The sequence below is a fragment of the Mustela erminea genome, chromosome 14 (assembly GCF_009829155.1).
Source record: "Mustela erminea isolate mMusErm1 chromosome 14, mMusErm1.Pri, whole genome shotgun sequence".
Classification (NCBI taxonomy): Eukaryota; Metazoa; Chordata; class Mammalia; order Carnivora; family Mustelidae; genus Mustela; species Mustela erminea.
In genome coordinates this window covers 36,857,521-36,879,363 of record NC_045627.1, presented here as the reverse complement: position 1 = coordinate 36,879,363, position 21,843 = coordinate 36,857,521, and the positions used below count along the sequence as shown (strand labels likewise).

Here is a 21,843-nt window from a genome sequence, read left to right as displayed (position 1 = left end):
AAATAAAATCTTTATTTGAAAAAAAAAAAGATGGCAATACTCCCCAGATTGATCTGCATCGAAATCCCTATCAAAATCTCAATTGGCTTTTTTGTTGTTGTTCAGAAATTAGCAAACTAATCCTAATTCCTATTCATATGTAAACAAGGGACCCAGAATAGCCAAAATAGTTCTGAAAAAGAAGTTCTGAAAAAATAGTTCTGAAAAAGGCATACTGGGAGAATTCATTTCCTAATTTCAAAATTCACTACAATACTAGGGTAATCAAGACAGTATAGTACTGGCATAGAATACACAAACAGATCAATGGAACAGGATTAAAAGCTCAGAAATAAGCCCTCATATTTACAGTCAATGTATTTTTTTTAGAGGTATCAAAATAATTCAGTGGGGGAAAGAACTGTCTTTTCAACACATGTGCGAGGACAACTGGATATCTACATACAAGAGAATGAAGTTGGATCTCTACCTCACACCATATATAAAAATTAACTCAAGATGAATCAAAGACTAAATGTAAGAGCTACAACTACAAAACTCTTAGAAGAAAAATACTTACCTCTTAGAGGTGAATTCTCATGAGTTTAGATTAGGCATGACACCAAAAACAGAATGTGATATATACAAACAATAGAATATTAGTCACAAAAAGGAATGAAGTCATGATCCTGGTTAGAATACAGATGAAACTTGAGCACATTGTGCTGAGTGAAAGAAGCTGGTCAAGAGGACCACATGGTGCGTGATTCCATTTTTATGAAATGTCCAGGATAGGCAAATCCATAGAGCAGAAAGTAGATTCACGGCTGCCTAGGGTTGGGGGAGGACGAAATGGGGCAATGAAAATGTTCTGTATCTGGCTGTGATGATGGCTACATAGCTCTCGGAATGTACTAAAAACTGGGGAATTGTACTTTAAATAATTGTTTTGTATGGTATGTGAATTCTATCTCCATAAAGCTGTCATTTAGAAGACAGCAAGAAAGAAGGTGAGACTTGGCTGCAGCAAATCCCCCAGAAGGGGCCCCCAACCAGGAGCATAGCATCATCTAAGAGCTTTACAGACCTATGGAATCAGAAACTCAGAACTGGAGCCCAGCCCAGAACGGGCCCCCCAAGTGATCTTGAAACTCACCGCAGCTGGGGACTCCTGCTTAGATGAGATGGTTCTCACCCTTGACTATGCATTACAATCACCTGGGAACTGTACAAAAAACACTCACACCCTGGCCCCCCAAGGAGACCTAGTAAGTTAGACTTTATGGATGGAACTGAGGCATGGGAATGTTTTAAAGCTCCCATGTGAAACAAGTGTGTCACCGGGGTGAAAATGACCAGATAAGAGAATGAAGGCCTTCTGCTCTTCAGCCTCTTTGAGAATTTGACCCAGGCTCAGCTCACTAAGGCCACCTAGCGGCCATACTGGGGAATGACTCTATATCATCCTTCCGTTCCACCCCCACCCCACCCCATCACCCCTGCACCAGGGAGCCCTGCGTGGGGCTCAGGGATCCCTATCCTCCCACTGCTGAGGTCAACAGAAGCCTGGCCTCTGGAATGGGAGTGGGTGAACATGGTTACCAGAAGGTAATGTCAAATCATCTGACTGAGCCAGGAGAGCTGTGTATGACAGAGCCCCACCAATAGCTAATGGAACGACACACTTTTTTCTAAATAGGCTGAAACTCTGGGCTTTTACAGAAAGTTTGTAAATTTATGGAAACATTTTCATTGCTATCGTTTAATGAGTCACCCAAACACAATTTTTAAAGGAGGAGGTCAATCTGGGAGCCACCCCAGCTCCCGGGTAGTGCAGACATACATAGGTCCTGAGCAGTCACGCGGCATCAGCCATTAAAACACTAAACGGGTGCCCTGCCAGTCGTTACATGGCCACGTGCCAAGCCCTGGAGTGGCCCCATCTAGTTACCTGACTCCTGCCTGGGACCCTCAGTGCCTCCCACGACCCAGAACCTGAAGGGTTAACACCTGGCACCACAGGGGTCAGGATGGAGTGCTGGTTCTGACTGGCCACATCCCTGACCAGTTCCAGGGCTGCCACAGTTGTCAAACGCTCTGATCATCCCTGACACACACACCTCACCAAGCACTCCCTGAATCAAGCCAGGGTGAGCCAGGGTCAGGCGTGTTTCCATTTCACAGGTCACTTCCAAAAGGTGAAGGAGTAACAGAGCTGATGAGGGTCCCACGGGAGCCCTAGCTGCCTCACGTCCAGTCAGCCCCAAGCTCGCTGTGCACTGGGGTGGCACACCTGGGTCGGGGCGAGGCTCACCTGGCGGTAGGTGCAGATGATGATTTCCCGCAAGTGATAGTGCATGGGCGTCATGGTCTCACTGACTGTGTCCAGGGCTGCATCTACCTCCTTCTTCACTCGGTGCCCGTCAGGCAGCAGCTGCACCACCTTCATCACCACCTGGGGCCAGGAGAGCACAGAGAAAACTAAGGGAGGGGGGAGGTGGGTGGGGCCTCCAGCCCCAGCAACAGGCTCACCCCACACAAAGGGCCCCTTCAAGGCCCACTCCACAGTGGTGCTGAGAAAACTGGATATTCACATGCAGATTTTTTTAACAGTTCTTTTTTAAAGATTTTATTTATTTATTTGACAGAGATCACAAGTAGGCAGAGAGGCAGGCAGAGAGAGGAAGGGAAGCAGGCTCCCTGCTGAGCAGAGAGCCAGATGCGGGGTTCGATCCTAGGACCCTGGTATCATGACCTGAGCCAAAGGCAGAGGTTTTAACCCACTGAGCCACCCAGGCGCCTCTCATATACAAATTTAATTTAAGATGGATCAAAGACCTAAACCAGGGCTAAAACCATAGAACTGGCAGAAGAAAATACAGAGGAAAACTCCATGACATCGCATGTGGCAGTGACTTCTTGGTCAGGCCATCAGACGTACAGGCAACCAAAGAAAGGACACCATCAACACCATAAAAAGGCAACTGACAGAATGAAAGGAAATCTTTGCAAATCGTGTACCTACTGAGGGATTGATATCCAGAATATATTTAAAATTTCTGTAACTCAGCAACAAAACAAACAAAATCAGAAATGGGCAAAGAACGTGAACAGACATTTCCTCACAGAAGACATGCAGGCAGCCAACGAGCATCTGGAAAGATGCTCAGCATCACTCGTCATCAGGGAAATACAACTCAAAACCACGAGGTATCACCTCACATCCACCAGGACAGCTACTATCAGAACAGAAGACAACAAGTGTTGGCAAAAACAAGAAGAAACTCAACCTCTTGTGCTTTGCCAGTGGGTATGTAAAATGGCACTACTGCCACAAACGACAATATGGCCGCCATTTAAAAATCAAGCAGGTTGGGGCGCCTGGGTGGCTCAGTGGGTTAAAGCCTCTGCCTTCAGCTCAGGTCATGATCCCAGGGTCCTGGGATCGAGCCCCGCTTCAGGCTCTACTGCTCAACAGGGAGCCTACTTCCTCCTCTCTTTCTGCCTGCCTCTCTGCATACTTGTGATCTCTGTCTGTCAAATAAATAAATAAAATCTTTTAAAATAAATAAATAAATAAAAATCAAGCAGGTTACTGTACAATCCAGCAATTCCACCTCTGAAACAGCAAACAGATATCCAGACAGGTATTTGGGCTCCCATGTTCATAGGAGATGACTCATAGTTGCCAGAGGGTGACAATAACGCAAGTGTCCACAGCCAGATGAGTGAATAAACAAAATGTGGTCCATACATACAAGGGAATACTACTCAGCCTTGAAAAGGAGTGAAAGCGAAAAAAAACACTCAACCTGGAGGACATGATGCTAAATGACACAGACCAGACACAAAGGGACAAATACTGGGTGATAATACTTGTATGAGGCATGGGGAACAGTCAAATCTACAGAGACACAAAGTAGAACAGTAGTCACTAGCAGCTGCGGAGGGAGCAATGGGGAGTTCCTGTTTCATGGGTATGGTCGGTTTGCGATAAAGAGAAAGTTCTGGAGATGGATGGTGATTATGGTTGCACGACAAAGTGAATGTACTCAATGCCGCAGAACTATATGCTTAAAGACACTTAAAATGGTCAATTATATGGTAAGTACATTTTACCACAATGAAAAAATAAAAACCTAAGAATCAGCGAATCAGTGAGAAGGAAGAGGGGAGTTTCAGGAGACGGAAGAACAGATGCAAAGGCTGAGCAGCTGAGGGAGTTTGGTAAGTTTGAGGGAGCAGGCAAAGGCCACAGTGACAGCAGGGACAGTAGGGGAGGGGAATGTTGTGTGGCCAGATGACGAAGCAGGGAATGTTGTGTGGCCAGATGGCCACAGCACCAACAGCAGAGCACCCCATGCAGGCTCTGAGCAACCCCCATAAGATAGGGACCCGCTGCCCATGTGCAGGGTGTCTGTGGTGATGACATGTGGCAGGTGCACAATACAGGGGTGACTAAATCAGAAATATGAGCAGCTGTCCACCCAGTGCCCTGGACTGAAACAGGGGCGAGGTGGGACAGGCCACAGCCCAGCATCAAGGTTACCAGCCACACCTGGGGCCCCGGCACCTATGAGGCAGTCATCAGCGCCATCCAGACAAAATGTGGCCAAGGCCTCCCCTAGGGCACAGAGCAGCCCAGCAGCAGGGCCAAGTGGCACCCCCTCTTCTCCAAAAGCCAAGCTGACCTGTGCTCTGGTTTTCTCATCTGTGAAATGGGAGCAGGGGAGCACGGAGATGATGACATGGGAGAAGGTGATATAAGTAAGAGGAGCTCTGAAGATCCCCCAGAACTGTCAGCCCTCTCCCCTCACCCAGGGGTCCCCACGGGGCCCTGTGGGGTGTGCTCACCTCAAACTCGCCCTTGGTGAACTTGGCATCAGGCACGCTCACGAGCTCCTCCTCGCCCACCTCGGGGAAGCCCTGAGGGAGGACAGCTGCTGGGACAGGGAGCACGTCCGTCCAGGTGGCCCCCTCCCCAACCTGAGGAACCCCTTGCCAGGGGTCTGCTGGTCCCCAAGCCCTCTGCCCAGGACTGATGGGACAGGCTCTGGGACCATGCCATGCACCATCCCTGCCCTCCACATGCTCCTGCCACAACCAGGGTCCCAGGGGCTAAGTAGCACTCTGCCCTGTGCAGGCAGGATAGGACAAGCCACACATACCTGGATGTGCCAGAAGGCGAGCACAGCCACCACCATGGCAGTCGTGGTCCGGCCCTGGCCACTGAGGCAGCTGAACACGAAGCCGGTGCCCGGGTCCTTCGCAAGGGCAGCCCGTACAACTTCGAGCAGCCGGTCAAAATCCTGCGTGGGGAGACCAGGGTCCGAGTCAGGCAGCCGGACTGCAGGAAGCAGACTCCAGACGTGGCCCGCCCCTCCAAGTGGCAATCCCATAGCAGCTGTTGTGGGACAGCCAGGTACAAAACGGCATGCTTATAAACAGCCACCCCTACCCCTTATCCCGGGCGTGTCATCCCCTCTTCCCCCAGGCACCCACCCATCAACCCACGCACAGACACCCTCCACCAGGCAAGACACAAAAGATGTGTATGCCACATCCATGTGCTCCATCCCCCAAGGCTGCGCAGGGACCCGCAGCCCTGCTGCTGGCCTGAGAGGGACCCCACTCAGGTCCCAGCCTGAGGGCAGGGTCGACCTCAGCCGTTCCCCGCAGCATGGGTCCACCAGGGGGCGACAAACAACAGGCAACCAGACCCACAGAGGCAGGACCTACCAGCCCCAGAGGCCGCCCCTTCCAGGCTGCTGTCGCCTGTCCCCACACGCACCCAGCCCAGAACCACACCCTGCACAGACACACCACCCGAACAACAGGCGTATCACAGCGACCCGCATGCAGTAAGGGCTGGCCACACACACCACAGACGTACCCACGGACCTTAAAACACATACTACACAAAGACATAATCCTACAGAGATCACACACACAGCACACAAACAACCTTGGACACACACAAGCACCCCACAACCCCACTACACACATACCACATCACACAGTTCCCCAGAGACACCTGCCACATACCCCCCGGGAAAGACAAGATGTCCGTTGGATTCCAGACCAACCCACCCACCACATACATGTACACAGTCCACAGGACACCCACACACACTCCAAACACGCTTCCCCCATAGACACACATTCGCTACAGACACCGTGGATACACTTCCCCCACACACACACTTGAGACACAGAATAAACACAGACATGCATACACACCCCCGGACTCGAGCCTTGGAAAGGAGTGAGTAAGCCACTGGAGGCTCGTGGAACAAGCGCTCAGTCCCTCAAGGGATCTGTGCCCACAGCCACAGCCCAGGCCAGAGCAGGGGTGGGAGAGGGCCTGCTCTGGCTCCCTAGGGGCCCAGCCCACACAGCCCCCTTCACCTGCTCGCAGGGGGCGCAGAAGTCCGGCAGGGGGATGCGGTGGTAAGTGAGGCCAGGGTAGGCCCCTCGGTGCTGGGCGAAGACCTCCTGCAAGGTGCGGCATGTCTGGAACCTGCGGGTCGCTGGACCCCCTGGGCCTGGGAGAGGCATACTCAGGTGGGCCTTCAGCTGGGACTCCAGGTTCTAGAGAAAGGTGGGACAAAGGTGCCACTGAGGCAGCCTCCAGGCCAGCCCCGGAAGGGCAGAGCCTGCCATGGCCAGGACAGGTCCTGGCTTTCAGGTGGACCCTTGCCCCTTCCTGAGCCTCAGGGGTCAAAGCCAGACCCAGAGCCAGGGAGATGACCAAAGTGGGAGTCCCGAATCAGCCACTCCCTGAGTCTGCTCCTCCTGCGGCCTCAGTTTCTCCATTTACAAAAGGAGCCTGGGACCTTCTGAAGATTCTCCAGGGCCAATTTCCCAGAAGGGAAGGGGGCCTCCAAGGTGGGGGTATGCAGAGGGCAGGAGGGCCTCACCTCAAGCTGGTCGGAGGCCATGGGGGGCCCAGGCCACCACAGGCTGTGGGTGTGCCCATCACACTCCAGCACGGCCTCCTCCCTCAGGTTGACCCACACGACATGCCGGAGCTTCCTCTTGGCATCAGTTAGGTAGGCCAGGATGCTCCCCAGGGCCTGGGGGGAGACCATCAGTGGGCCATCAGTGAAAGGGCTCAACCGCTACCCCCTCTTGACCCCACGAGGGGACCTGGGGCCCCTGGGGTGGTTACCTTGGCGCTGGGCTGTGCCGTGCCATAGATGGGCATGCGGGGTACACGGCGGAAGTTGGCCACATCCATCTCTCTGACGGTGCTGAGAGCATCTGGGGAGATGAGGTCGTCCGCCCCCTGTGGGGAGAGCAGCAAGCCTGGGACCCCCAGCAGATGACTGAGCTTCAGAGCCTGGCCCAAGGCGGGGCAGGGGAGGGCAGACACCAGCACTTTACAGTCCACGAAGCACATTAGCACACTGGGCGCTTCACCGCCCCAGCAGGGAGAAAGGCAATAGTGCCCACCCCCCAGAGGAGAACTGTAAGGCTCTACAATGAGAGGCTGGTGGCAAAGACATCCAAACCAGGCCTCCTGCCTCCTCGCCTGCAGCACGTGGATTCAAGAATGAAGAGAGGGAACAACAGCAGTGGCCAAAGCTGCAAACGCTTCTTGGGGCCTGAGATCAACCCCACCTCACTCACAGGAAGTCTGCCGCCCCAAAGGCCATCGCCTCTTTGTCTCCTGGGAAGGAGGGCGATGTTTAATCCAAGCCATCAGGAATCAAGGGCCCACCAGCCCCGGGGACAGCCCGCACTCATTCCCACTGCCCCAGCCAGCCAGCCACACTCACCAGAGAGCCCTTAGTAATGAGGTCCCCAGGGGCCACAGGCCCTGCTGAGCTCAGGGTCACAGGCAGGCGGTACAGCTCGGGGTGGGCACATAGCCAGCGGCTGAAACTGAGGGCAAAGGCCAGCGGGTACTGCAGCCCGAGGCAGAGAGAGATGGGAGTTCAGGGGCACGAGGCCATCCCAAACTCTCCCAGCTGACCCTGCCGTGGGGAGGAGGTAGAGCTTCAAGAGACATCCGTCATGGTCCAGGGCGGGGGGGCGGTGCAAGAGGACCAGAAGATCCAAAGCAAGATCCTTCCAGGCCCCGATGCCCTGGCTATGGATACAGAGACTGGGGCCCAGGACAGAGAGAGGTGGGCCCTCCCTTCGCCTGACCTGCTCTGGGACCACCACTCTATCGGGGTCTCTCCAGGCCTCCCATACCCACCTTCCTCTGGGACCAATAAATACGTCCCCATTCTCTTCCCCAGCTCCACAGGGGTCCTCAACAACCCCATGCCAGTTGCTGTGGGGGACAGGGCTGGAGGGACCCCAGGAGGAGGGGTTGTGGGTCCACTGATCCCCCTGCCCACCTGCTCATGGAGATAGTAGTTAAACAGGATCAGGTAGAAGTATCGTTCCAGGCTCTGCAGCGCCCTCTGCCGGACACCGTGCTGGCTGCAACTTTCCTAAGAGAAGGTGACCCAGAATGGGGGCCAGGTGGTAAAAACAGGGCTCCCGGAGCCACCCTGTCCCCATCCCTCGAAGGGCAGGAGTTAAGCCTCAGAAATCCCCAGGACACAATCTACCCCTCCCTTTATAACACAGTTCTGCTGGGCTGGAAATTCTTCCAAGCATCTAACACTCTCCCGTTTGCTGCAATTAGTCTGTGGCCCAGGGGAAGCTCTTGGTGACTACCCGAGCTGTCAACACAGGGACCACCTTGCCCACCAGTTCTGTGCCCAGAGATAGGCTGGGACCCTCCCTTCCCCCAACACCATCTTTGCACCAAGCCATGCACATGCAGGGCCGTGCGCAATCATGTTGAGGAAGCAAGGATAGAAACACCCTTTTCTAAGCCAGAGGCCCTCCCTTAAGAACCCACTTGTGACCCACTCCACAAGAAAACAAAAAGACCCTCATAACCCTGCTCCAAGGGAGCCACAATTTTTTCCCTTCTTTTACAGAGGTTCTGAGAAATGAGCTGACTTGCTTAATCATAACACTGATGGCAAGGAGAGTTGGATCCCCAAACAAAGTTCGTAACCACAGCCCAGCCTGGGCCGGGGGCAGCGAGCAGTCAGAGAGAATCCCAAAGTCTCTCTCCAACTTCGGATCTCAGAGTTTACCGGCTGGGTCAGTACCACCTTCTGGAGGGCAAGTGAGATTCAGAGAGGCCCACAAGAAAGGTCATGCCCTTTGATTACACTGAACCCCATCTTTAGGAATCTAGGTCAGAGGTCGGCAAACATCTACTTCGATGAAAGGCAGTAAATATTCTAGGGTCTCTGCTTTACCTGCCCATCTTGGCAGCATGAAAGAGCCACAGACAGTGTGGAACTGAATGGGCAAGTCCATGTTCTAATAAAACTTATTCACAAAAACGAGGTAGCGGGTTGGATTTGGCCCCTAGGTCACCATTTGCTAACCTCTAATCTAGACTAAGGGGGAAAAAAATCCTAAATACACAACAGCTTCATTTTCGTGAAGTTATCTTGTTGCAAAAGAATTTACACTGGTGAGGAACTGGAAACGACTCAACAGTCCAACCCGAGGGGCATGGTTAGTAAACCATGACAGTAACATCCCAGGGACGCGTGCTCTGCGACAGGCTCCCTTCCAAGGGCATCAGGGCTCTTCTCTCAGCTGATCCTGGCAACAACTCTATAGGGTGGTTATCATTCGTGGCTCCCTTTTTACAAGCGGGGAAACTGAGGCACAGGCCTATGTCCACACACCTGTAGATGGCAGAGCCAGGACCGGACTCCACGTGGTCAGGCCAGAGGCCACGCTCTTAACCTAGCAGGCCAGGGATGGCTGAAGTCACACAGCGGGCAAGAACCACAATGACGAAAGGAGGGATGGCATGCGGGGCTGAGGAGAAGGTCTCTAAGCAGGCATAAATACGCCCAGGAGGCACCCGAACCAAGAATGTCACAAACAAAGCACATGGGGAAAAAAGTGGCCTGAAATGCTCCCAGCAGCCGTGCTGGCATGATGGGTGACTTTCTGCCTGCTCCAATTTCTCAATTTTCCATACTCTACTATCACTTTCGAAAGATATTTTTTTTAATTGTCAAAGAAGAAAAAGTCTCCGCAGGCCTTAGATTCCTTCCACGTGCTGTGCACAAACACTGTCAAGACAATGGCCTCTCCCCAGAGGGAGGGACAGAGCTGCTGAGATAGCCCAGAGCCCATCGCTCTTCCAGAAGCAGTAGGCTGGACCGAACCCCAGCCTACCCAAGGAAACAGCAAGGGACTGACTAGCAGGGGGACCCGGGAGCAGTCTGGGAAGTCTCTGGCTCCAGAGGCCCCCGGCACCCCTGCCAGCGGCCCCTTCCTCCGTCCTGTTTATTCTGCAGCGAGGGAACCTGGCCAGGGAAAGTAAACTTCCCCTCTTCCTTGTCCGTCCTTCCTGCCGGCCCAGCAACTCCATCTGCCCTTCCTCTGAGTACCTCTCTTCTCTGGGAGAAGCAGCCACCAGGAAAAGTCAGTCTCAAAGAAGCCGGTTCACAGCTTTCACAAAATGAGGTCACAGGACTCAGGCAAAAGCAGGCCCTCTCCAGGCCTCACCTGGGCTGGGCTCTCAGGCCGGGCGCCTTCCAGCTTCCTCTGGTATCCCAAGACCACCTCCTTTAGGTCGTGCAGCTCGGCACAGGCGGCAATGGCTCTGTCCACCTGGGGCCCACGACCGGGGCAGGGAAGGGGTGGTAGGTGGGCAGCAGGGCCAGAGAAAGACAGCGGAGATGGAAGGGGAGAGAAAGGGAAAGAATGGTTTTCCAAGAATTGGGCAGTGCAGGGGAGGAAGAGACCCCACCAGTGGAGAAGGGCCCACCCCTCCACGGCCCCGGCCCCCAGCCCCCAGCTCACCTCGTCCACCATCTTCCTCCCCTGAGGCACCACATGGAGAAAGCTCTGGATCAGCTGAAGCTGCCCCAGGGGCAGCGGCTTGACCTGCAGGGGGACAGCCCTGACGAGGAAGGGGTCAGTAGCAGAGGCGGTACCCCCAAAGTCTTCTACCCCCGCTCCCGCTCTTGATGCTTCCATTCACATGGCCGCTGAGGGGCCCTGGACTACAGGTTCCGAGTCTTCCTTCCCATTCAGGCTGGGGGAAGCAAGGGGTATTTTCCCCAGTGGGGAAACTGAGGCCCAGAAAGGTCAAACGACTTTTTCCACATTCCTCAGCAAGCCTGTGGCAACCCAGGAAATGATCCCCACGTGCCCCACCTCCAGCTTTGGCCCTGGGCTCCTGGCGTGGCCCCAGCACTCTGGCAGCCCTGCGCCCTCCTCTCCTCATCCCTGCGGCACCCTGGGACACTCACTCTGGCCTCGAGGCAGCCCCACTGTGGTGAAACAGGACGAGGGACCCCAGGGTCATTCCCAGGTTGGTCCTGCCCACGCCTGTCTGACAGCTGAAGAGGAGAGCAGGGGGAGGCCCGTGGGCATCACGGAGCGGCAGCAGGCTGGGGGTTTCCTGGGAAAGACCACGACCGTCAGCAACAGCATGACCTGGAAACCCTCTGCCAGGACCAAGTCCGGGGAGATGGGGGTCATGACATCGGCCCATCTGTGCCCCGCAGTCTTTGGCAAGGGGTGCCTAGACGGGGGTTTAGCCGCTTCTGGCAAACTTCTAAGCCTAATCTGTTCCACCTGCCCTGAGGAGTACAGCCCTGCCTCCTGCCCCAGCCCTTGGGGAGCTCAGCCAGCTGGGCCTGGAAGTGAGACTGCTCAGAGGTGACAGGCCTATATTTGACATCCCCATGAGATGCAAATTAAATAAGGTGGCTTCCCGCAGGGGCTGGGAAAGAAACAACACCAGTACTCAGGAAACATCAGCTCAAAAGGCCACAGATGAGAATCTCTGAGCCCCAATAACTTGATGTCCAGAGAAGTCAGGTAATTTGTCCAAGATCACACAGCCAAGTTAGCAACTGAGTCTGTCCAGCGTCCAGGCCTTCAGACTGTCAGTGCTGGGCTCTGTCATTAGAGAATGCACAAATATACACAGCCACACACACACCCCCCACACACACTCATTCCACCTCCTACACAACACAGAAGGAAGCCTTCCTCTGAGGAAAGCCAGAGGCCACACTCGCCCTGAGCATCACAATGGAGACAGGGCCTAGACCCAGACCCGCTCTCCAGGCTCCTGTCCCTACTCTGTGCTCCCACCACCCCCTGCCTCCTCCTGCCCTGACTTACCCGGAGAACATTCACAAAGGCATCAAACTGGGCTTCCAGGGGGGCCCCTTGCTCTGGAAGGGGCAGGCGGTGGTACCTGCCAGGTGACGGGGAGAGACCCATCAGGCAGGCCACACAGCCCGGGCATCCCCCCATCCCTGCATTCCTATGGGAGAGATGGCTGTGGGGAGCTCGGCCCAGGCTGCAGACAGTGAAAGCGAGGCCACAGCTGGGGAGCAGGGCCAGGGAGCTCCACTGCCCAGCGCGCAGGCATCTGTGAGGCCCAAACCCTCTGCTGACATCGGGGAGGCCTGTCACTCGGTACCTGTAGGCAGGTTGCAGGAAGAGGGGCCGCTTGTACACCTCCTCGGTCACGTGCACATCGTCCTCACCCCCGATGGTCACAGCGTGGGGCTCCCCCAGCAGGTCCTCGATGTTGTGGTAGACGTGGTATGTGTTCTCACTCAGCTGGGCGAAGTCATGGATCTGCATGGCGGAGTGGGGGCCAGAGGGCCATGAGGGACCTGCAGGCCCCTCCTGGCCTTCCTGGCCAAGCTCTAGAGTGAGGAGACCACACAGAGGCCACGGACAAGCTGCTCTTCCTCCAGGGGGAACCAGGTGCTCTATGCCCTGGGAGGCCTGATGGGACAGTGGTGGCCAGTGGCCCAAGGGCAGCAACCTATACACAAGATGACAGGGCCCACACTGGGGCCAGGGAGCAACTGCCCTGCCCTGTCCTGTAGGCAACAGGAATCAGCTAAGCCATCAGAATCAAGGACAGGGGAAGCTCAGTCAGCCGGGTGCCAGAGGAGATGAGGCCCCCAGAGGGAGATGGGAGACCACGGGTTCGTGCCTGTGGGAGCCTCTGGGTGCACTATAGCCACCGACTCCAGGCACATACCTCCACATCAAAATCCTTGACAGGCCTCCAGGTTGTGCAGGAGAACAGGGGCACCTCAGGAACAGCCAGAGGCCCATCAAGAGAAGTGACTCACCTGGGCCTCACAGCTCCCGGAGGGCTGACCCTCCATGTTGGGGCTCCTAGTCTAATGCTCCTTCCACACCACCAGGCCCCTGCTAAATATGGGTGCTGGGCCTGGAGGAGGTGTGCAGGATGGGAAAGGGGCAGAAGCAAAGGGAGCCAGGAATAGGAAACGTCCTTCCTCCGGCTGCCCATAAGCAGGCCCTACAGCCAGCGACTCGCCCAACCAGGGCCGAAGAGTGGGTGAGCATGGGCCGGTGAGAGCAAAGTGGGGCTGGGAGGCAGGGTCCCAACACAGATGCCAGCGGCCTGCCAGGGAGAGGGCCCTCCACCCACACCAGGCACCCTCACCTCTTTCCGGATGGCCAGCTCTAAGCTCTCTGCCTGGATCCCAGGTCCCAGGCCCTGGAGGTTCTCACGAAGGTTCTGCTTATCTCGAGGTGTGTAGGGCACGAAGTCGTCATTGGCACGCAGGAACAGCACGGGCTCCTCCCGCACACAGAAGACCACGCACTCCTGCCAGGGACCAAAGGAGGAAGAGAGTGTCACCGCTAACCAGCACGGGGGCGCCCGGCCTTCTGCCTCACCTCTGTGCCTTTGCACAGACCGGTCCCTCCTCTTTGAGCGCCTGTCACCCCCACCCTGGGCCTGCTCAGTCCCAGTGTCTCCTGCTCCTGACTGTCCCTCTTCTCAGAGCCCACAGCCCTTTGCCTGAAGCTCCTGGTGTGAATTCCTGCTTCATCCTCACATGATCGGTGAACACGTCTCTCTTCGTGGACTACAGGTTCCTTACAGGGAGAACCGTATCCTGATCATTTTCACTTCCCCACTCTTCAGAGCATGAAATGGCAGATAAATCAAGCGCTTTATGAACACTGGGGGGAGAAATGAATGCCCGCCACCACCGTTCAACCATTCCTTCACTGAGCACCTTGCACAGAGAAGAGAGAGGTGGGCAGACCCTTCCCTGGGGAACCGGAGAGCTAACAGCCCACCCCACTCTGGTTCCGCCCAGAGCTAACAGCCCACCCCACTCTGGTTCACTCGGGGACTCTCAGGCTAAACCCTGGTCACACAAGACACGGGCTGCCCACACGGAGCCTGAAATCACAGGGGACCCTCAGGCGCGCAAAACCCCGCCTCAGCATCAGGCAGGAAAGAGGAGTCAATTAGAATCCAGGTGGCTGGTTTGGGTCTCAGGACACCACTCCGAAGCTGCGGCACTCGTCCTCTCTGGGCCTCGGTTTCCTCCTCTGTGAAATGGGAGTAACTGCCCTACCTTCATAGAAGGACCTGTGTCCACTGTAGTCACCAAGCTGTGCCTCTCGTTATGACCTGGACCCTCTCATCACCCCAACACCTTTCTCATTCTCCAAGGTTCTCAACGTGCAGTGTATAAGGGCATTCCGACCTCAGGGCCCCCAGGTCCACACAAGACAAGGCAATAAATATGGACCCAGAATTTCCCAACCATGCTGACCACAGCGATCACCATGGCATTCAAGTCCTGGTAGAGCCTGGTCTGGGTCCCTAGCCACCCTCCCCATCATGGGTCCAGGCCCCTCCCAGGAGCCCCTTTGCCAGATGTTGGGGGCAAGACTCCGTCCAGAAGCAGCCCCATTTACCTTGTGTCCATCCTTCTGGAGTTTCTGGAGGACCCGCCTGAATCCAGAGAGGCTGGGCTGTCCCATGCCAAACACGGTGAGCCCATTCCGCACTTGCCGGAAGTTGGGGGCCCCACAGCTCCGTGCAGTGCCCAGGACATCCATCTTCTCAGCAATATCCCGCACCAGGAAGTAGCGTCCCTGGCAGGGGAAGAGCCACAGGGGGTTACTCAGATGGCTCAGGGACATCTTCTATTGGTGGAGCTCTGTCCCAGGCTCCAGAGGACAGGGAGCAGAGAGAAGGGGCAGGGGACTGGGTCTTCAAGTTGTCTGCAGGTTTTTAGAAAAAACAAACAAATTATGTGGCCATCTGTGATGCCAAGGAGGATGTCTTTTAGCATGGGAAAGGGAAAAACAACTCCTCCTGATGAGGAATCATAGAAAGTTTCATGGAAGCACTGGAGCCAGGCCTTAAGAAAAGAGAGCACAGAGAGACACTCCAGGGGCAGGATTTGGTTTTAGGGTGGGGCCCGAAGCTCTCCAGGAAAAAGCAAATATCTCCCTTGGCCTGAGGAAGGACTTGGAGCAGGGGCTCAAGCAGGGAGTCACAGCCGGGGCCCCAGGAGTCAGCTAGAGGAAAAGTGCACTAGGCCCTTCCTGAGGTCCTGAAGCTCTGAGGACAGACGGGGCTCTCTCCCCCGCAGCTGGGAATGAATGGATGCAAAGAGGACAAAGAAGGGTGAGAGCAAGAGGCACCGGGCGAGTTCCTTCCTGGGCACAACGGAGCTCGGACATCATCTGGCCGTGCCCCTCCAACAGGACCCACACATGGACTGACAGATTAGAAATGGAACCAGCTCTTCCAGACACCGGGAAATCCCAGCCTCTCTTTCAACAAATGCAGTTTAATCAGCATGATTACCCATTTGCTATTTACGGAGCACCTACACGGTGCCTGAGCGCTGTTCCAGGGCTGGGAGCTATAGCAGGGAACAAGAACAATGAAAGTCACCTGGGCATGTGGGGCTCTCCTGAGGATATGGGAAGGGAAAGACAGCTAAGCCAGAGAAGTTCTGGAGTGTGGAGAGTGGAGTGGAGATCCCCCAGCCCGGGATCCCCACTGACTCTGTTCTCCCTCCTGCTCCGAAGGTAGGGTGTGTGCAGGCTGGGGCCAGGAAGGGACCTGCCAGAAGAGACGAGCAGGGGTCCCCACAGGGCAAGGGGTGCAGCCCCAGGAGACCAGGGGGTGAGAGGAAGTGCATGAGGACCCCAGAGGATAGGGTGAGGACATGCAGCAGAAAAGGGGTCAGTGGGGAAAGTAAGAGGAGGGACCCCATGAGGAAGGAGGACCAGAGGGAGTTGAGGGAGGCTCAAGGGGGAGGGAGGGACCAGGCTGCCCTCACCTGCACCAGGTAGTGCTCAGGGGTGGCGTCTGAGAGCCGGCCCAGCGTGTAATGGGCCTTGAGCAGTTCGTCATGGATCTGGAACTCCTCCTTGCAGTTGTACCTGTCAGGGCAGAATGGAACCCACATCAGGAAACCTTCGGGATCAAGGTAGCCTCCACCCTCACCAGACCCCACAATAGGGCCAGCCTACCCACGCAGCTACCCACCTGTGCCAGAGACAGCCTGCTGTCCCCAGTATCCACCCCCCTCCCCTTCTTCCTCAGCAACAGAACCCTGGAATTCTGACTGGGCCATTATTCGGCAGAGAACTACATTTCCCAGCCTCCTTTGGAGCTATAGGATGGTCATGTGATTAAGTTTTGACCAGTGGGGTATGGGGAGAAGTGGTAATGCAAACAACTTCTGGCCATTCCCTTAAAGGGAAGGTGGGTGCCTTCTACTTTCTCTTCAGAGGTGATGGCGAGAAGTAGGTGCTGATGATGGTGGGGAAACAAGAGAGAAGGGGCCTGGCTGATCCCAGAGCGGCCATTTCCAGCCTGGCGTGCGTCCTGAACTCTCATGCAGAGAGAAGCTTCGGTCTTATTTAAGGCCTCCCATTCAAGGGTTGCTTGGGTCCCCGGGGACCCTTCCATCAGATTGTCTCTGAGAACAACCCCATGGCACAGTAAGGAGGCTCAGGACACAGGCTTTGGGGTTGCATGACCCGGGCATGAACCCAGCTCCCTCACTCAGCAATGTTGTGGTTTTGGAGTTACTCACTCTCTCTGTGGCTCCCTTTCCAGTAAGTCTCACCTTCTGGGACTGCTGTGAGAACTCAAGTCACTGCTGAATGGAAGTGCTCAGCCAAGAGCCTTAGGCACAATAAGGGTTTATTAAAATAATCATTTTTACCAGTCACAGAGCTACCGCTACATGGGACCGTTTCAAGCAAAACCCACGGGTATAAAACCAGATTTCTGCAGATACTAAACTGGGATGGATCTGTCTGCTCAAGACACAAGAAGCTTCCGTGCTGGTTCTAACAGTGAATAAGACACTGCTCCTCTTTACTAAAGAACTCCTCTTTACTAAAGAACTCTTTATCAAGAACTGGACAGTAAATAATTTCAACTTTCAATTATTTACTGTCCAGTTCTTGATATAAAAGGTTTGCTGACTCCTGATCTAATATGCTTTAGATCAGGTGTGAAAACTGGATTTAAATACATAGTTTTTAACTTCTATGTCTGTGCCAAACTTCTATGTGTGGCCATAGTTTCTGTTGCAACTACAACTCTGCTATTCGAGTGTTAAGCGTCCACAGACAGTATGTAAATGAATAGGAGTGGCGGCGTTCCAATAAAACTTTATTTACAAAAACAGACACTAGGTGGCATTTGGCCCACAGGATACAGTTTGCCAGGCCCTGTGATGGGTAATTTTTAAGGTCCGTTCCCCCTAAACACGCTACAATCCCAGGGGTGCTGGGCTCATGCTGGATCCAGGAGGCACACACAGTCCCACTCCGGCAGGCCCAAGACTGTTCTGAGCCACACCACTTCATTAAGTATTTTGCTCGTCATCCCCATGTGATCGGAAAAGAAAAACAAGACCCAGAGAGGGAAAAGGATTTTCCCGAGGTCACAGAGCAAGGCCCAGGACATGTGTCTCCAACACAGCCCTCAAGGGCCAAACCTCCATGTGTCATCTCTGGCAGAGAGACTACGTATCAAGTCTCTTGTCTGTAACGTCTCTTCTCTTCCCCTTATCGCAAGCACAGTAGTGGATTGGGATCCTAATTTTCCTGTCAGGCCCCAAAGCCAGCAGGCCAATTTACTATTCCCACCCCTTAGGTCTCCTTACACAGAAAGTCCCACCTGCTAGGTCTCTGCCAAACTTCTATGTGTGGAACACAGTTCGTTCTTAGCTCACTATGTCCTATATCTTGCGTGCTGGAGGGGCCCAGAGGCAGATTCGACTTCCCAATTCACCAGGAGACAGAGCCCATGCCTCTCTTGTCCTCCTGGCCTCTGGCTCCCAGCACCCACTCCTTCACTGACACCACAGGGCAGACAGGGTCGCAGAACCCCCTTCTGGATCCTGTTCCTCTGGACGCACGTGGTGTATCCACGTGTCTCAAAATATGGTACCAGAACCCCCTCTTGGCCTCCTCCAGGAAAACCCCTCAAGGACCTAATTAAGAGAAGTGACCAAGAGCTGCCAGCTTTTCGAGCCCACAGCTCTTTCACAACCTGGTATTAACCCCAGTTTCGAACCATAATTACTAGGTGTGAAAAATAAAAATCTTTAAATTTTATTCATCTCCGTCTGTAAGCTCCCTTTGAAAATATTCGGCCAAAAATGATTTTCAAAAAGGTGTCCCCCAACCAGCCACTCCTCCTTCTCCATGCTTCCTGGCCCTGTGGCCATGAGCTAAGAGACCCACAACAGAGACCCATTCAGCCACTTGATTGCTGTGTTACTCCAAGCAAACTGCTTAACCTCTCTGGGCCTCAGTATCTTTATCTGTGAAAGCGATTTGTAGACTAAGTGCTCTATGCCACCACTCCTCTGGGCAGCTGCCCCCACCATGTCTTCTAGGGATACAGTCACACAAACCCCCATCCCGCCGCCACTCACGTGATCACGACGGGGGCCACTTTGTTGGGGATGATGGACTTGGCCTTACTGTTGTGCACGCCCGTGGTCTGGAAGGAGTGGACACTGAGCGAGTGCTGACTGTCCATTGTGCCGCTGCCCTGGAGACCCTCAAAGGGGGCGCCCGCCGAAACCGTCTGCTGGGCTGTGCTGGCCGTGGTGCCCATAGTCCACTGGCAGCCTCAGGAGCCCAGACCTGCAGGATGAGAAGGCATGTGGCGGCAGAAGCGGTGAGAAAATTCACGGCAGGCCAGGACCTAGCCCACCTCTACCCCCACTGCTCAGATGCGAAGTCTGAGGCCCAAAAAGAGCCAGCTCAGCCTGTAGCTGGAAACAGAAGATAGGTGTGCTGTCTCCCACCTGTTCACTGAGGGCCTACTGTGTACCTGTCCCTTGACTACTGGTCTGGGAGGGTAATGGACATAAAGGGACAGAAAGACACAGCCCCTGACCCCTTATGGTTATACTCCTCTGGCGAAAAGATGACTGTCAGGAAGGGGTTAATTAACCCTCCACACCAGGTCAGCAGGACCTAGGGCTCTAAGTAACTGGGTCAGGCCACATGGAGGCCAGGCTCCCAGAGTGGGGAGAAGTGGGAAGACCTGGGGCAGGCGCAGAGGGAAGTCAGGCTTGGCTCTGAAGAATGAGGATGGGTGGGGGGCGCTCAGTCCATTAAGAGTCCACCTCGGTTTCAGCTCAGGTCATGATCTCAGGGTCATGAGATCGAACGCAGTGTCGGGCTCTGTGCTCAACGGGGAGTCTGCTTGAGAGTCTCTCTCCTCTCCCTCTGCCTCTGCCCCTGCTCATGCTCTCGCTCGCTCGCTCGTGTGCACTCTCTAAAATAAATAAATCTTTAAAAAAGAGGGGGAGAAAACGTGGATGCAAATAAGATGCAGGAGGACAGTTTAGTCATGAATATCACAAGATGAGGCAGGGGACACCCAAGGGTTCAGTAAAAGTGCCAGGCCCCTGAACTTGACGCCATCATCAGTATCACCATCACAGCCAAAGATTCCGCCCTGCACGTGCAGGAGGCAGGCTGGCCCTGCTGGATGCAGTGAATCCCTGGGGGAGGGGGATTCTCTCCCAGAGAAATACTTAAGGATGTCCGCAAAAACCAGCCTTCCGGGTTGTGTTGCTCCTGGAAGTGTCACTTACAATGGCCAAACCCCGGGAACCCCCTCCAGTCAACAACAGCAGCTCTGCTGAATAAAGTAGGGGCATCTCGAAGGTGAAAGGTTCAACAGCCACTGAAAATATCACACTGATGGACTGGAAAGGCATTGAGGACGCAGGGACAGAAGGAACGGGTTGTAAGGCGAGGACAGGCTGCTATTCCGTTTCACTTCATGAAAATGTATCGGCGGAAAACCCTGGCAGATACATGTCAAGATGCTCATGTAAGTTATCACCAAGTGGGATGAGAGTTCATTTGTATCATCTCCTTTTGCTTTTTCTCCTCTGAACAGTAGGTAATAAAGCTAAAGCATACTGAGAACAAAGCAGAGAACGTCTGGGGAAACGGCCAGAGATAGGTGAGGAGCTGCTGGAGGGTGCAGAGAGCGGTCCCTAGACGCCAGACTCCCTCACCCACAGTCAGCCCCTCAGCCCGAGGTGAGCTGCTCCACACGATGCAGTCTGCTGGAGCCAGCCACGTTTCCCTCTACCCTGGCCTCTGGAAACCTCTCAGGGAAATGGGTGACGGAGGCAGAGGCTCAGCGGGTCAGTGGGGAGGCTGAGCGTCCCCAGGCCCTGAACACTCAGACTCCCCCTTCCCAGAACCGCCTAGACAGTGACTAGACTCATCCACCCCTCCTCAAACCTTCCCAGACCACCACCTGTCCTGTCCCTCTCCAGTCTGGAGAGGGCTCCCTCTCTCCCTCTGGCCCTGCCTTGTCATCCTTGAAAACTCCCAGCAGCCACGCAACACGGCTGTTAACATGCACACCTTGTGTTTGTAAGAGCCCCACCACACCCCGTCCAATTTCCCCCTCCCCCTTTCTCTCTCTCTCTCTCTCTGTCTCTGCCAAAGGCGGACAGAATGAGTCTCTCTGTTCCTAAACGGAAGCACAGGCTGCTCAGAGAGCAAGAGGGGCTCTGCAGTGGGCCCCAGACCGCCGAAAGGAGAGCCAGAAAGTTCTTTCCACCTCACTTGCTTTGGCAACGCCGCTCACCGAAATTCTCCAGACCTTCTCAGCAGCCTGGGCCGAGAAGGCAAGGCTGGGAAGAGTCTCCCCCAGGAACAGGAGCACGGGTAGCTGTCGCAGACAAGGGCATGAGGGACAGGACATGGGAAGGGCCTACAGGAGGCAGCAGGTGCCCACAGCTGCCCGCTCTGGGCTGAGCTGTGGCTGACACTCCCAGAGCTCCAGCTCCAGCCACCCCGCCACTTTCTCATGGGCTCCACAGGCGACAACAGGCCCCAGCTGGAGCCCCATCAGGGCCGCCGGGAGACAATATCCATGTGCACAGCTGTAGGCTCCAGGGCTGGGGGATGGACAATACCCTTTGAAAGTTGACTGGCTTCCAAACCGTCCAGAGGAGGGTGAAGCCCCGATCTCCAGGCCTCCCACTCTGTAAAACTCCTCCCGAAACCTCTCTCCACCCTGCCTGGAGTGAGCCTCACTGGCCCAGGGGCCTCCTCCTGCTGGTCCTAGGCTGCAGGACCCCAAGCAACTTCCCCATGTCCCCAGCCCTAAAACGACAACAGGGATGGCATGGTCCAAAAGCCTTTTCCAGATCCAAACGGATTTAGCTCCTACGACTGGTGGCCCTAGTGGTCACGCCACGACTGCCCACTACCAGGGAAGGTGGTCAGCAAGGTAGGGGGTGTGTTAGCGAGGTCCTTAGTGCTCAAACTTCTGCCTGAGGGGAGAATGGAGGGCAGGACAGGGTGTGGGCAGACTGAAAGACCCGCTCCATGGACCCTGGATGGTTTATAAACAATTATGCTAGTCTAGAACTTCATCCGATCACGAGTGAAGGCTGCTGTCCCCACTGTGTGACAGAGCCTGGGACATGGTTGCCATGAAACTCACGGGCAGTTTATACCCCACCGCGCCATGCAGGTGTC

The 21,843-nt window shown here is 54.9% G+C and overlaps 1 protein-coding gene across 1 annotated transcript in view; it reads right to left on the bottom strand.

Annotated features, from left to right (window-relative positions):
- PALD1 (phosphatase domain containing paladin 1) overlaps window positions 1–21,843 on the bottom strand; it is a 70,962-nt gene that overhangs the window by 15,440 nt on the left and 33,679 nt on the right. The window contains exons 2-18 of the mRNA XM_032313861.1: window positions 18,753–18,966; window positions 16,131–16,233; window positions 14,749–14,928; window positions 13,475–13,639; window positions 12,467–12,627; window positions 12,163–12,238; window positions 11,280–11,431; window positions 10,828–10,927; window positions 10,531–10,635; window positions 8,331–8,426; window positions 7,761–7,889; window positions 7,151–7,267; window positions 6,900–7,055; window positions 6,388–6,570; window positions 5,148–5,288; window positions 4,834–4,905; window positions 2,294–2,434 (exon numbers count right to left, since the gene is read on the bottom strand). Coding sequence (XP_032169752.1) covers window positions 2,294–2,434; window positions 4,834–4,905; window positions 5,148–5,288; window positions 6,388–6,570; window positions 6,900–7,055; window positions 7,151–7,267; window positions 7,761–7,889; window positions 8,331–8,426; window positions 10,531–10,635; window positions 10,828–10,927; window positions 11,280–11,431; window positions 12,163–12,238; window positions 12,467–12,627; window positions 13,475–13,639; window positions 14,749–14,928; window positions 16,131–16,233; window positions 18,753–18,937 — 2,262 coding nt within the window. The 5' untranslated portion in view covers window positions 18,938–18,966. The remainder of the gene's footprint in view (window positions 1–2,293; window positions 2,435–4,833; window positions 4,906–5,147; window positions 5,289–6,387; window positions 6,571–6,899; window positions 7,056–7,150; window positions 7,268–7,760; window positions 7,890–8,330; window positions 8,427–10,530; window positions 10,636–10,827; window positions 10,928–11,279; window positions 11,432–12,162; window positions 12,239–12,466; window positions 12,628–13,474; window positions 13,640–14,748; window positions 14,929–16,130; window positions 16,234–18,752; window positions 18,967–21,843) is intronic.